Consider the following 12,020-nt stretch of genomic DNA (forward strand, 5'->3'; position numbering starts at 1 on the left):
ACTCCCATCACCTCGCCCTGCTCCGCGTCTCTCTCATGTCCCAACAAACCACTGTTCACGTCATTATCAGGATGACCGTTTGTCATCAACACTTGTGAACAGAGACTTCTCATGAGCTGGCTGCTGTTTGCTTTGCTCTTAAACTAAATATGTTTGTTAAATAAGCAGGATCAGAGGCAACTGAGAGAGGGCTATTTCAGAATTCGCACTCCGGGGAGTGGAGCATTCCAGGTGGCCTGGGCAGCCCCGGTACAGGCCCTGGAGCTGTGTAGCGAGGAGGAGGAGGGCCAGGCCAGGCAGGGCCTCTCCACATCCTTAGAATACCTGAGCCACACAGGACGGCAGCAGCAGGTGAAGTGGCCGAGAGAACTGTGATTCAGAGGTACTCACCTCGAGGGACTGGCAACCATGTCCCGGAGGCCAGCAGCTACCAAAAGCTTTTTTAAAGAGACTGGGCGGTAGGAGAGTGGGCTGGGCTGGGGTGGAGGGTGAGGGGGCCCCGCAGGGTGCAGCGGGTTGAGCCACCACTAGCAATACCAGCATCCCATGACAGAGCACTGGTTCGGATCCCGCTTCCTACTAACGTGCCAGGAAAGCCAGCAGAAGATGGCCTGGGTACTTGGGTCCCTGCTACTCACGTGGGAGATCAGGATGGAGTTCCTGGCTCCTGGCTTTAGCCTGGCCCAGATCTGGCTTCTGTGCACTTGGGGCGGGGGTGACTAGCAGATGGAAGATCTCTGGCTCTGTCTGCCTCTTTCTCTCCCTTTCTCTCTTTCTGTTGCTGCTTTGCCTTTCAGGTATATAAAAACAGGTAAACGTTAAAAATTTATGTTTCTGGAGCCGGTGCTGTGGCACAGTAGGTTAATCCTCCACCTGTGGTGCAGGCATCCCATGTGGGGCACCGGTTCTAGTTCCGGTTGCTCCCTTCTGATCCAGCTCTCTGCTGTGGCCTGGGAAAACAGTAGAAGATGGCCCAAGTTCTTGGGCCCCTGCACCCACATGGGAGACCGGGAAGAAGCACCTGGCTCCTGGCTTTGGATCGGTGCAGTTCCGACCGTGGCAGCCATTTGGGGAGTGAACCAACGGAAGGAAGGCCTTTCTCTCTGTCTCTCCCCTTCACTGTCTGTAACTCTAACTCTCAATAAATAAAATCTTAAAAAGAAATTATATGTCTATAAAAAACATAGATTTATAGTTACTTGAAAAGCAAATTCACAACTCCTGCTATAAAATAGGCGACCAAGTGCAAGATGAATACTGCCACCCCAGGCAAAGCAGGGGCCAGCAGGTTCCAAGGAAGGAGAACACAGCCCCAGGAGGCACCGTGTTCCCCAGCTGCCTCCCTCAAGAACTTACACGTCCCAGGGTTCCTAAAACACAGACGGCGCGCACCTGTCTCACCAGGTGCCCTGGGGTAAAATGGTTTCCTGGGAGCCTCCGCCAGGCCTCAGCTGCAGGCCTGCCCCACCCAGGGCTCTGGCGATGGGGTCCAGCATGCTTCCAACAAGGTGCCCCGGGGCGATTCTGACCCTCGACTTGTGAACTCTGTTGTTGCACTCAGGCCAGGCTGTAGGCACCTGAGCCAAGGCAGGGAGCTAAGCTGGCCCTACAGATCTGCACCTGTGCCATGTCTGGGGCTGAAAGAGAGGGAGGCAGGAGAATGGGCGGTGCGGTCATTCAGGAACAAGTCTTCCAGGGCTCCACAAGGGGGAGGAGGAAGTGGATATGAAAAGCATTCAAAGGAGTAAAGATCAAAACCTGATAGGAGGGAAGGCAGGAACGAGGACTTCCCAGTTCAGGGCCTGGATGACCGGGAGCTTAACTGGGGCTCAGAACAATGAAGGGCTGTGTTTGCAGGCCAGGTGTGGCAGGACCGTCCTGGGCGCCCAGTCCACAGGGAGCCAGAACCTGGACAGAGAGCCCGGCTGTGTGCAGGGAGGCGACAAAGCCACACTATCTGTCATCACAGCTCCGCGTCATCCGCCCCCAGCCTGGCCTCCTAGAGTTATCTGAAGTTGTCCTAAGAAAACTGATTCCAATACACTGTGCCATGGCACGCTCTTTTGTAAACGGTTCATCCAGCCTGGCCACAGAGTCCAGAGTGAGCTTAGAAGGAATTAGCATCTGAACTGCCTTTTCCTAATATTCAGATTAAAACAGTACGGGTTTTCACAAGGTCAAGCAAACACAGAGAATCTGGAACATCCTTGAGTTACTTCGGAGAACAGGGATAAATCTAATTATTTCCGTGAAGCCACACACAAAGATCTTGCCCTGTAGCCTCACCGGGCGTTGTGGCCAACATGGCTGTTCCAGTGCAGAGGGTCAGGGTTACGGCCACGACCATCACTCAGAGGCTGGGATTTTCATCTGGGCAAGGCGGGGGTGTGGTCTGCAGAATCAGACTTAACATCTGGAGCCGGGCTCTCCGTGGAGGCACCGCGCGTTCAAGCTTGTTTTACACTTTGTCTCCAGAAGCAACTGCTCAAATTCTACCATCGTCCTTTACAAGCGAGGGAGCAGGTCGGCGATTAGTCTAGGGGGCTGGGCTCTGCCCAGTGATTCAGCGAGGAACCCGAGGAACCGATATGCGGCTTGGGCTGAGTGCTGACCTGGGATGACCCCGACTTCCTGGAAACAGAGGTTTTCAATTTCCCCCATGGTGTCAAGGGCCCTTGAACACTCTACGGTAATCAATAATGTGGGAGGCACCAACCAGCTGCAATGCACGGGGCCTGACAACCAGGAACCCCAGGTGCAAGGCATTATGGGCCCATTCATATTTTAAAAGGAAGCTTGCAACTCAGGTCCCTTGGCCAACCAAGGTCAGCTCGGGGACAAAGAGCAGCTAGAATGTCCTGAATGGAGTGGACGAGAGACAGGGCTCCCGTGCCCCCTCCTTGCCATCCGTCTCCAACTGCACGTCCACTCCAGGCTCTGCTCTCTGCTCACCTCTTAAAGACCTAGACCTGGAATGAGCAAGGTGGAGGAACGGTGTGCAAAGCCAGGAAGGTCTTGGATGATAGGTGAGGATAGGCTAGGATCCCCTTGGCGGGGGCAGCGCTGTGCAAGGTAAAACACGAACACAGCACACGCCCCAGCACAAGTCCTAAGCGCTTCTTCCCAAAGCCAGTTCCAGCCGTAAATCACCCAAATGGAGAAGACTCCGCTGAGGCCAGGAGGGTCTCCCTGGCTGCCCGGCTGTGCAGAGGCAAGTGCACGCCACAGACCCCCATCCTCCCGCTGCCCCCCCATCAGCTGGGCAGGAGGACAGCGGAAGGGGAGGAAGCTCTTTTTCTGTAGCCTGTCACTCCCACGGCGCTCCGACACCGAGCCACAGGCGGCCGTGACGCCACTGCTCCACTGACCTGGTTTAAGGCGCGAACTGTGGCCTATTCCTCCAGGCCACTGCTCTCTGTGTCACACAGGAGGGGCCCCGTGCAGAGGGTGCTGTGCAACCCAGCACAGCTCCAGGGCAGCAGGTGCAGGATGCAGGAGGCGCAGGAGGGCCTCCCCCCAGCCCCAGCCCCCTACTCCAGCCATGCCCCTGCCCCCAGGTCCCCAAGGAGTGCCCCTGTTTCTGTGCACTGCTTTAGCACCAGGCGTGGCTTACCCAGGGCCACAATGCAGTGAACTAAGAATGGGCATGGGGCGGGAAGCTCTGGGTGGGGGGCCGAGGCAGGGGAGGGGCAGGGACATGCAAACCCCATGGAGGAGGGAGGGGCCTGCTGGGGAGAGGCCACAGAGGGACAGGGACATCTGGCCCATGCCAGCCCTGGAGACAGGGAGGGTCTCGGGGCCCAGCTCCAGCCCCTTGAGACTTGTGGCTACTGCTTCCGACCCCCACCCTCACAGAGCCCCTTTTAGTGAGTTCCTAGTCACCAAAGCACTCTGATGAAAACCACCCACAGAGCTGTGCATGAACAACCTCACACTCCCTCTGCTTCACCTCTTAACCCATTATAACGAGGGCCAACCCCTACAAGGGCTCTTGGATGTTTCTGGGCTGGTGCACCTCAGCTCTGGCTGCGAGCGCACACAAACACAGCTCACACACAGGCGCTACAAAACACCTGGAAAATTCTCAAGCGCAGCCAGGGCTGAGGGCCAGCACACCAGACTGAAGTCATGGAGCTTCCCAGCTATGGCAGGAACAGCAAATCCAGAAACATGAGCGCTTGGCCCCAAAACCTTCTGCCCTGCACACAGGCGGCTCACGCCCCACTGCCCCACGTCTCAGGGGAACAGAGTGTGAAGTCCGTGCGTGTGCAGTGCCTGGTTCAAGCGACTGCTAGGGCTTGGACGCCTGGTCCCCTCCCAAGCACCTGTGGAAACTTAACAGCCTCCGTGAGAGGGGAGGAGGCCGTAACAACTTTGTGCCCTGGTGAGTGGATCGGGGCCCTGTCACAGAATGAGTTTGCGACACTCTCTCCCCTCACCCGCACCTGGCCCCTGGCTCCTGCACCTGCTGAGTGAAGACACAGCCCCCCTCCCTGTCCTGAGCAGGCAGTGTTCCATGCACCATCCTCGGAGTGGAGACAGGGCCCTTGGCAGACGCTGGACCTCCCAGCCCCCTGAACTTGGACTAGTGGTGAAGTAATGAGAGGGTTTCAGAGAGAGCTAACTTTCCTAGTCTGAAAGGTCCTGCACTCATCTTGCTCTGGTCGATCACATCTTTCAGACAATATGGGGAATCCCATTAGTTAAAGCAAGCCTACCAAGGCAGCAGGGGTTGGAGGCAGAATTACAATGTTGTCCTATCACCTCCTGAGTGTGCTGAGACCTGGATTCCCATACCTAAGGGTTCCTCTGTCTTCAATATGAGACGGAGCAAAACCCAGCGCCGAGGGAAGGTAAAGCCGCTAACAAAATGAATGTTGTAACTCCCAAAGCCAGATCCTGGAGTCTTAAGTGGGATTATCAACGCTGAGCAGAGCCAAGCAGCTCCTGAAGTTGGAGAGGGGACAGAAACACCAGCAGGGGTGACAGGCAGGCAGCAGCCTCCATGGTGAACCCCGAAGAACCACAGGCGAGAGCAGGATAACTGGCCCCCACACTGTTAGAGCAGTTTGGTTTTAAGTGTATAAATCCCAGAGGCAGAGAGACGGAGAGAGAGAGGCAGACACTGGGACAGAAAGGGGAAGGAGCACTCCCATCTGCTAGTTCAGTCCCTGTGTGTCCACAATAGCCCCCCGCTAGGGCTTGGAGTCAGGGACTCGATCCAGGTCTCCCACATGGGCGGAGGGACCCACTCACCTGAGCCCGCACCACTGCCTCCCAGAGTCCACATTGCGGGAAGCTGGAGCCAGGAGCCGGAGCCAGGCACAGAACCTGGGCACTCCAACACCAAAGATGGGCACCGAATGCCAGCCCCACCATTGGCTTCAAGACTGGATTTTAGCTACGACTGAGCTTCCTAGGGTACCCTAAATGAGAGCAAAGGCTCCTGGGACGGAACACATCAAGGAGTGACTCACACTGAAATCCTCTGGCCAGATCTTTTGTACCTGAGTCACTGGAGAACAGTGAGGCACCTTACTGTACATGGACAAGTACAGTTTGGAGGCACGGGAGGGACAGCTCAGATTCTGGTATAGCTGCACAGCGAAAAACCCACATGACGGCAGGGGAGCGTGCCTGGAGGGCCAGGCACCGCCTGAGAGCCCCTGGAAGCGGGCAGTGGATTCCCCAGACACACTCTACCTCCCACAGGTCTGCTCTTGGGAACACACGCCTCCTTCCCAGCGTGACGGGCTCACAAGCCACCATCCCAGCTCCCTTCCTGGAAACATCGCCGTCAAACGGTATCGGCAGCACGTGCCTTTCCTGGTCCCTCCTCAGTGGAACTCCAGCACGCACCCCAGGCTTTCTTCTCTTCTCCCTCGGAGAGATCACACATGTCCAGGAAGGGAAGCATTTTTGCTACTCCCAGGCGAACTGCACTCTGGGAGTGCAACAAGCAGAAGGTGGGCACTCCACCACAGCCCTGCTGGCACCCAGGTTTTCCAGTGACAGATCCTCAGGTTACAGACGCAAAAGTGACAAAGCATGGCTGTATTTCCGACGCCTCCAAATCTATTCCACACACTCGACCACGGCGAGCAGCCTGGGACCAATGGTACTCGGAGGATTGCGCGAGCAGTGGCTGGCACTAGGCCCCGTAAAAGTACAGTTACTGATGAACGGTGTGTTGGTGGAGTGAATGAACAAGAGACAGGGTCTTTTGTGATCTGCCTTTCTGCGTGTAGGCACAGCTATCGCCTCTTTGTCTCCCTCTCTCCTGCGTTTGCCTTGTCTGTGTCCACGTTTCTCTGCCTGGCACCAAACACCTCTCTGTTGCACCAACATCAAACAGGAGGATGAAAGATGTGACGAGAGAGAGAGAGAGAGAAGGAGGGAGAGAGGGAGGGAGGGAGAGAGAGATCGGTCTTCCATGTGCTACCTCACTCCCCAAATGGCCTCAACAGCTGGGGCTGGACCAAGCTGAAGCCAGGAACCAGGAGTCTGGAGCTCCATATGTGTCTCCCACGTGGGTGGCAGGAGCCCAAGTACTTGGGACATCGTCTGCTGCTTCCCCAGGGCCTGAGGGGAAGCCGAGCAGCTGGGACTCAAATGGGTGCTTCGATTCGGGATGTGGGCATTGCAGGAGTGGCTGAGCTGGGCACAGAACACCGGCCCCTCTTTGGGTTCCTCGGTTTGTTGGTTTGCGCTTTCAGATCGGTGTGATTCAGTCTCCCCTAAACCACAGTCCCATTTCTGCACTCCCTGTTGGAAGCCGCTGGGGTTCACAATGATGCCCCAGATGGATGCATGGTGAGAGGACTGGACGCGCCTACGCCCTCTGCACCCCCAGGCAGCCTGTCCATCCTGAGCCTGCTACCCCCGACCCCAGTGACTACATGAGGCTCCCAGAGAGACAGGCCTCATTTTACAGCATCCTTTCCACAAATAGTTCTGAGTGACTGCAAGCCATTCCCTCAAGCACTTGCACTCCAGGCATCTCAGCAACGCAAATGTGAGGTGCGTCCTCGGTTTGGACCAACCCCCCAAGCCCAGGCTCTCAGGGTCTCTCCCCATTGTCCCGCATCATCCCACATTGACCTGCCTCTTCCCAACTCCTTGAAACCCCCTCCCTTCTACACCTTCCCCAGCAACCTTCCAAATGCTTACGACACTCGTGTATCAGCCAAACAGCAATGATCACCTTCCTCACCCCAAATGTAATTCCTCTCGGATCCCTTACCCGAGCTCTCGTGCCCACCCCAGCATTTGTCACGTGAGGGGTTTCAGGGCTTTGATCCATGCATGTGGGATCAGCAGTCCTCCGTCACAGCTGGGCAGCTCACTATGGTGGGCGCAGGAGCTGATGCAGACAGGTAATGACACAGGGTGACGAGAAACACAAAGGCAGGCTTATCAATCCTTCTCCGCTCAATGCAGACACTCCAGTGTCGGAAGAACACCACTATAACAGATACAGCACAGCTCAGACCTCAAGCCAACACATCAGAACCCCTTCCTGGCGTGCACTGGTACCCACAGATATCACACTCTGGAGGCGAAATAAGATCCAACTCTTTGCAAGAAATCCCACTGGGACAAACTGAATGTATCCTATCTATTTATGGGGCAGCCACGTGTCCAGTTCCCTAAGCAAACACTGAGCGAGTGTCTGTTAGCTGAGACTTTGCCAGCTGCTGCGAACTCAGCACACATCCAAACACTGTGCTGAGTGCAAGAGAAGGGGCTGAGTGGCAGAGGTGCAGGAGACACCAAAGCTCGCCTGATCCAGGCAGGACCCAGCCAGGTGGGGTGCTCTGGGCATGCCAAGGGCAGCTGTGAACAGGAAGAGGCAGGGCACGGTGCTGGGCCCGGGTCTGACAGGCACACCTGCTGCCGGGGAATAATCTAAGGGCAGAGACAGAGACAGAGCACAAGGCCAGCTCTCCTGTCACTATCCTGGACAGAAGGGCCCCCGCCAAGGACACCAGGGTGGTAGGGATGGAAGAGAGTCTATGTGGGGCCCAGAATGGGGGCATGAGGGGAAAGGGTGCACCTGCCGTGGCAGGGACCTGAATGGAGCGGTAAGTGGACGGAGTTAGGAGACAGGGTGTGTTCCAGGAAATACTGGTGCAGAAGAATGGCAAGAACAGTGAGAGAGGAGAGACGGGAGGCAGGGGGGAGGGGGTAAGGGGCTGATTGGCTTCCGAGTCAGGTAAGTCCTCGGTTAGAATAACCCAGACACAGAAATGCACCTCTTGAGACATCTGATCCATGTGACTGTGCCGTGCAGTGGAAACAGTCCTAAATTAGTAGTCGGGAGGCCGATGGCTGGTCCACCGGGAGATTATCATGCTGCCAACGAGCGGCCAGGAGCAGCGGCCACACAGGAGGGCGGAAATCAATTTAGCAGCTCCCAGCCAGCTCGCTTGTTCTCCTTTTTTCAGCTGAAGGCAAACAGACCCTACCCGGCTACAGGCTCTACCAATTAAAAAAAAAAAGTTGCCTGTGAAACACCTGCTTCAGGTGTGCACACACGGATGTGATCAAGACACAAAATGTACTTCTAACGGCGATGGGTCATATCCAAAGGGAAAAAACCTCCAAAACAACACAGAACAAGATGTCCCAGGCTCCTCCATTCAGACTCCAACTTCCAATCTGTTTTACAGGTGAAAAAACCAATTTAGATTTCTGCGCTGGCAGAACATTAAATCCTGGGCAAAATTTGGATACACCACCAGCTGATTCAAAGTTTCACACTATCCCTAACAACGCTTATTAACTCGACACAATGTAACAAATGTCTCCAGGAAGTAAGACGCCTCAAATATGCGATAAAGACACACCTGCCTATTCAGGGCAAAGGGCGAGTGGAGGAGGGCCTTCCTCTTCGTGTAGACACACACACCTACAAGCAACATCCTGTAGACTTGTTTATATGAAACCTATAACCTCTTTATATAAAAATTATATATAAATCCAAGGTAGGATTTCACTTTACGAAAAGAACCCATGGCAACCGTCGCATTGATACCCTAACCAACGACTGATGGTGTGAGACTGGAACAGGTGGCCTTTAACGACCCATGCATTCTGACCCTACACACGTGCATATAATGCACTTTTGTCCACCTACACCATTTTCAAAATCTACAGTCCCAGGAAGGACATGGACTTCTGCAGCAACCAGTGTTAAACACCCAGTGCCTCCCGGTGGGACAAGCGATCCTCCCAAAGAGGTAATGGGCATGAAGAAGAGTACAGACAGGCACGAAGTCCTCAATCTTGGCCAGGTGCTTGAGCCCAGCACACAGACTTCAGAGAAACCTCGCAGGTGTCCAGACCCACGAGAGTGCCCGTGGTGCTGCACTTCTGGCCACGCTTTCAACCCAAGAAACCCAATCTCACCACAGACATGAGCTCAGGCATTCGCATCACCACTGCTATGAGACAGCAGGCAAAGGTCGAAAATGTCAAAAACCAGGGCACAAGGACACGCGGGTGACCAGACTTCTGTCTCGGACCAGAACAAAACCGGAGTTTTTCTGTAAGCCCTAAACCATGCCCACAACTGGCGCCAAGCACGCAGAAGACAGTGAATACTTCCCGGTCCCATGAAGGCTCGTTCAAGGTCAAGGGAGTCCCCAGGCCATGGAAGTCTCCAGTTCATCCCGGGCCGGCAAGGAGACTCTGCAGAAGCCGTGCCCCAGCAACCTGCCCCACCAGGAGGCTGCCCCTCTACGATGCCCAGGCACTGCCCCCGGGGTCCCTCTGCAAACCAGAAAGTCCTGTCGAGGTCACCACGACAGAGGTCGACAAACCCCCGTGCGCCTCGCCCAAGGTCACTAGTGCGCGAGGCCCCTGGGTTGGGCGGGGTGGGGGCGCAGCTCGGACAAGCGAGTTGTCCCTTTGCGCCCCGGGGCGCTCAGGCGCACCCCTAGGCTGCCACCTGCGGCGGCGACCAGAAGCTCCCAGGCCCGGTCTGGCCAAGCGCTCCCGACCCTGGGCTCTCCAGCAACAGCGAGGGGAGCCCGCCCGGCTCCCGGCTGCAGGAGAGGACGAGCGCATGCCGTGGGGGCCCCCCCGCCACCCCACCCCGCCAGCCCGCGGCTGCCTGCCGGGCTCACCGGGTGCGCAGCGCCTGCCACGCGGCGTCAATGTCCGCGTAGAGATTCTTCTCGGAGGGCTTGCCCGAGCTCACGCCGTAGCCCGAGTAGTCGTAGGAGAAGATGTTGCAGTTGATGCGCGAGCCGAGGCCGATGTAAAAGCTGCACATCTGGCCCAGGTCCACGGCGTTGCCGTGCGAGAAGAGCAGCGTGTAGCGGCTGGAGGGCGCGCAGCGCACGAACATGCAGCCCAGCCGGTTGTCGCGGGCCGTGCGCGAGAAGAAGACTTCGACGGCGTCCAGCTCGCGCTGCGAGTACTGCCAGTCGGCGCGCTCGCTCAGGTGCAGGCTGCACGCGCCCGCCGCCGCCGCCGCGCCCGGGCCCTCCTCGGCCGCCGCCGGAGGCTGGGCCGCGCCGGGGGCAGCGGCGGCGGCGGCGGCGTTGGCGGCGGGGGCCGGCGCCGGGGCCGGGGCCGCGGCGGCGGCGGGCGCGCCCGGGCCACGCTGCTCGGGCGCCAGCACCGTGTAGGTGGGCTCGGGCGGCAGAAAGGCCAGCTTGGCGGCGATGCGGCTCGGGCAGGGCGGGCAGCAGAAGAGCCAGCACAGCTCGCCCAGCGAGAAGCCGTTCATCCTGGGGCCTGGCTCGGGCATCGGGGCGGCCTGGCGCCCGCCGCCGCCGCCGCCGCCGCCGGCCCTCCGGGGGAGCAGGGCGCGCGGCGAGGCGGGCGGACGAGGGCGCGCGGAGGGCGGAGGCGCGCGGAGCGGCGCGGGCGGGCGGGCGGGCGGGGAGGCGGGGCCGGCGCGGGGCTGGCGGCGGCCGGGCGAGGTCAGCGGCGGCCCCGCGGCCCGGGCGAGGCGCGGGCGGCCGGGGCCCGCGCGCGGCACACAAAGCCGGCGGCGGCGGCGGCCATGGCCGGCTCGTGCGCGCCCCCCGCGCCCGCCGCCGCCGCCACTTCCGGGTTACCGCGCGGCGGCGCCCCCCCCCGCCCCGGGAACGGCGCGGGCGCGGCAGGTGGGCGGTGCTCCCGCCGTCTGGGGGAGGGGGCGTGCCCTCGGCGGCGGCTGCCCAGGTGGGCTCTCCTCGCTCGTTGGGCTTCTCCCTCCTCCCCGGAACGCCCCTCTCCAAATCCGAGCTTCCCCGGGTGTGTAGATGCTTGGGGAAACGCCGGGGGTGCAGGGGGACTGGGCTGAACCCCAAGTGTTCCGCTGGGAGTGTGTGTGGCTTTCTGAGTGGCCTCGCTCACCTGAAAGGCTGGGCGCCAGGTGTGGTGGGCTGCGGGGCCCCAGCGACCTCCCCTGCCTCCTGTGGCCGCTTTCGCGCAGGTGGTAGCAAGGGGGCGGGTGTGGTGCTCCAGTGCCTTCCAGTCCGCGGAAAACTCAACTGTGGTCTCAGAGCCATGCAGGGTTCTGTGTGAACCCTGCTGAGGGCTGCATCTCTGGGCCCTCGTGGGGCGGACTTTCTGAGAGTGACTGGGAGTTTGGTTTCACCAGGATTGTTTTGAGGACCAGGATTTTTCACTGGCCTGAAGATGGAACCCCACCCTCCCCCCCAGCCCCACTTCCACCCCAAACCTGGGTCCTCTTGCCCAACACTGGGCACTGGGGTGTTGGAAGAAAGGAGTTTCTTGCAAAGTGCAGAGCCAGGAGCCCTGTCTACTCTGGGGCTCAGGAACCAAGGTTCTTACACATAGAAGTTGGGGGTGGCAGGAGTGTGTGTTGGGGTCTCCCGCGGGCCCCTGGTTGGTGCTTGTGGCCCTCCTTGGATTGGTCAGCAATGTTGTGTTCTTTTGGGGACTTGGGATGATGGCCAAGTGGGCCCTGGTCCCAGCAGGTGGGAGTGACAGTTTGCCTGGGGCCTGGGATTCCTGGAAAAACTCTGAAGACCAGAGGGAAGAGCATGATGTTATCCGTG

General features: G+C 58.5%; 1 protein-coding gene across 2 annotated transcripts in view; it reads right to left on the reverse strand.

The window, feature by feature from the left end:
- The window catches only part of ABHD17C (abhydrolase domain containing 17C, depalmitoylase), a 51,515-nt gene extending 39,993 nt beyond the window's left edge, over nucleotides 1-11,522 (reverse strand). Inside the window, exon 1 of one of the 2 annotated variants that reach the window (XM_089309525.1) lies at nucleotides 11,353-11,522. In XM_089309525.1, the coding sequence (XP_089165651.1) occupies nucleotides 11,353-11,507 (155 nt within the window). In that variant the 5' untranslated portion in view covers nucleotides 11,508-11,522. Of the gene's footprint in view, nucleotides 1-10,130; nucleotides 11,084-11,352 lie in introns of those variants that run through there. The other variant, XM_051834208.3, reaches the window with a different exon arrangement.
- Between the last annotated feature and the right edge of the window lie 498 nt (nucleotides 11,523-12,020).

The sequence above is a fragment of the Oryctolagus cuniculus genome, chromosome 12, assembly GCF_051225735.1.
Source record: "Oryctolagus cuniculus isolate XC-2025 breed Fujian yellow rabbit chromosome 12, ASM5122573v1, whole genome shotgun sequence".
NCBI classification, from domain to species: Eukaryota; Metazoa; Chordata; class Mammalia; order Lagomorpha; family Leporidae; genus Oryctolagus; species Oryctolagus cuniculus.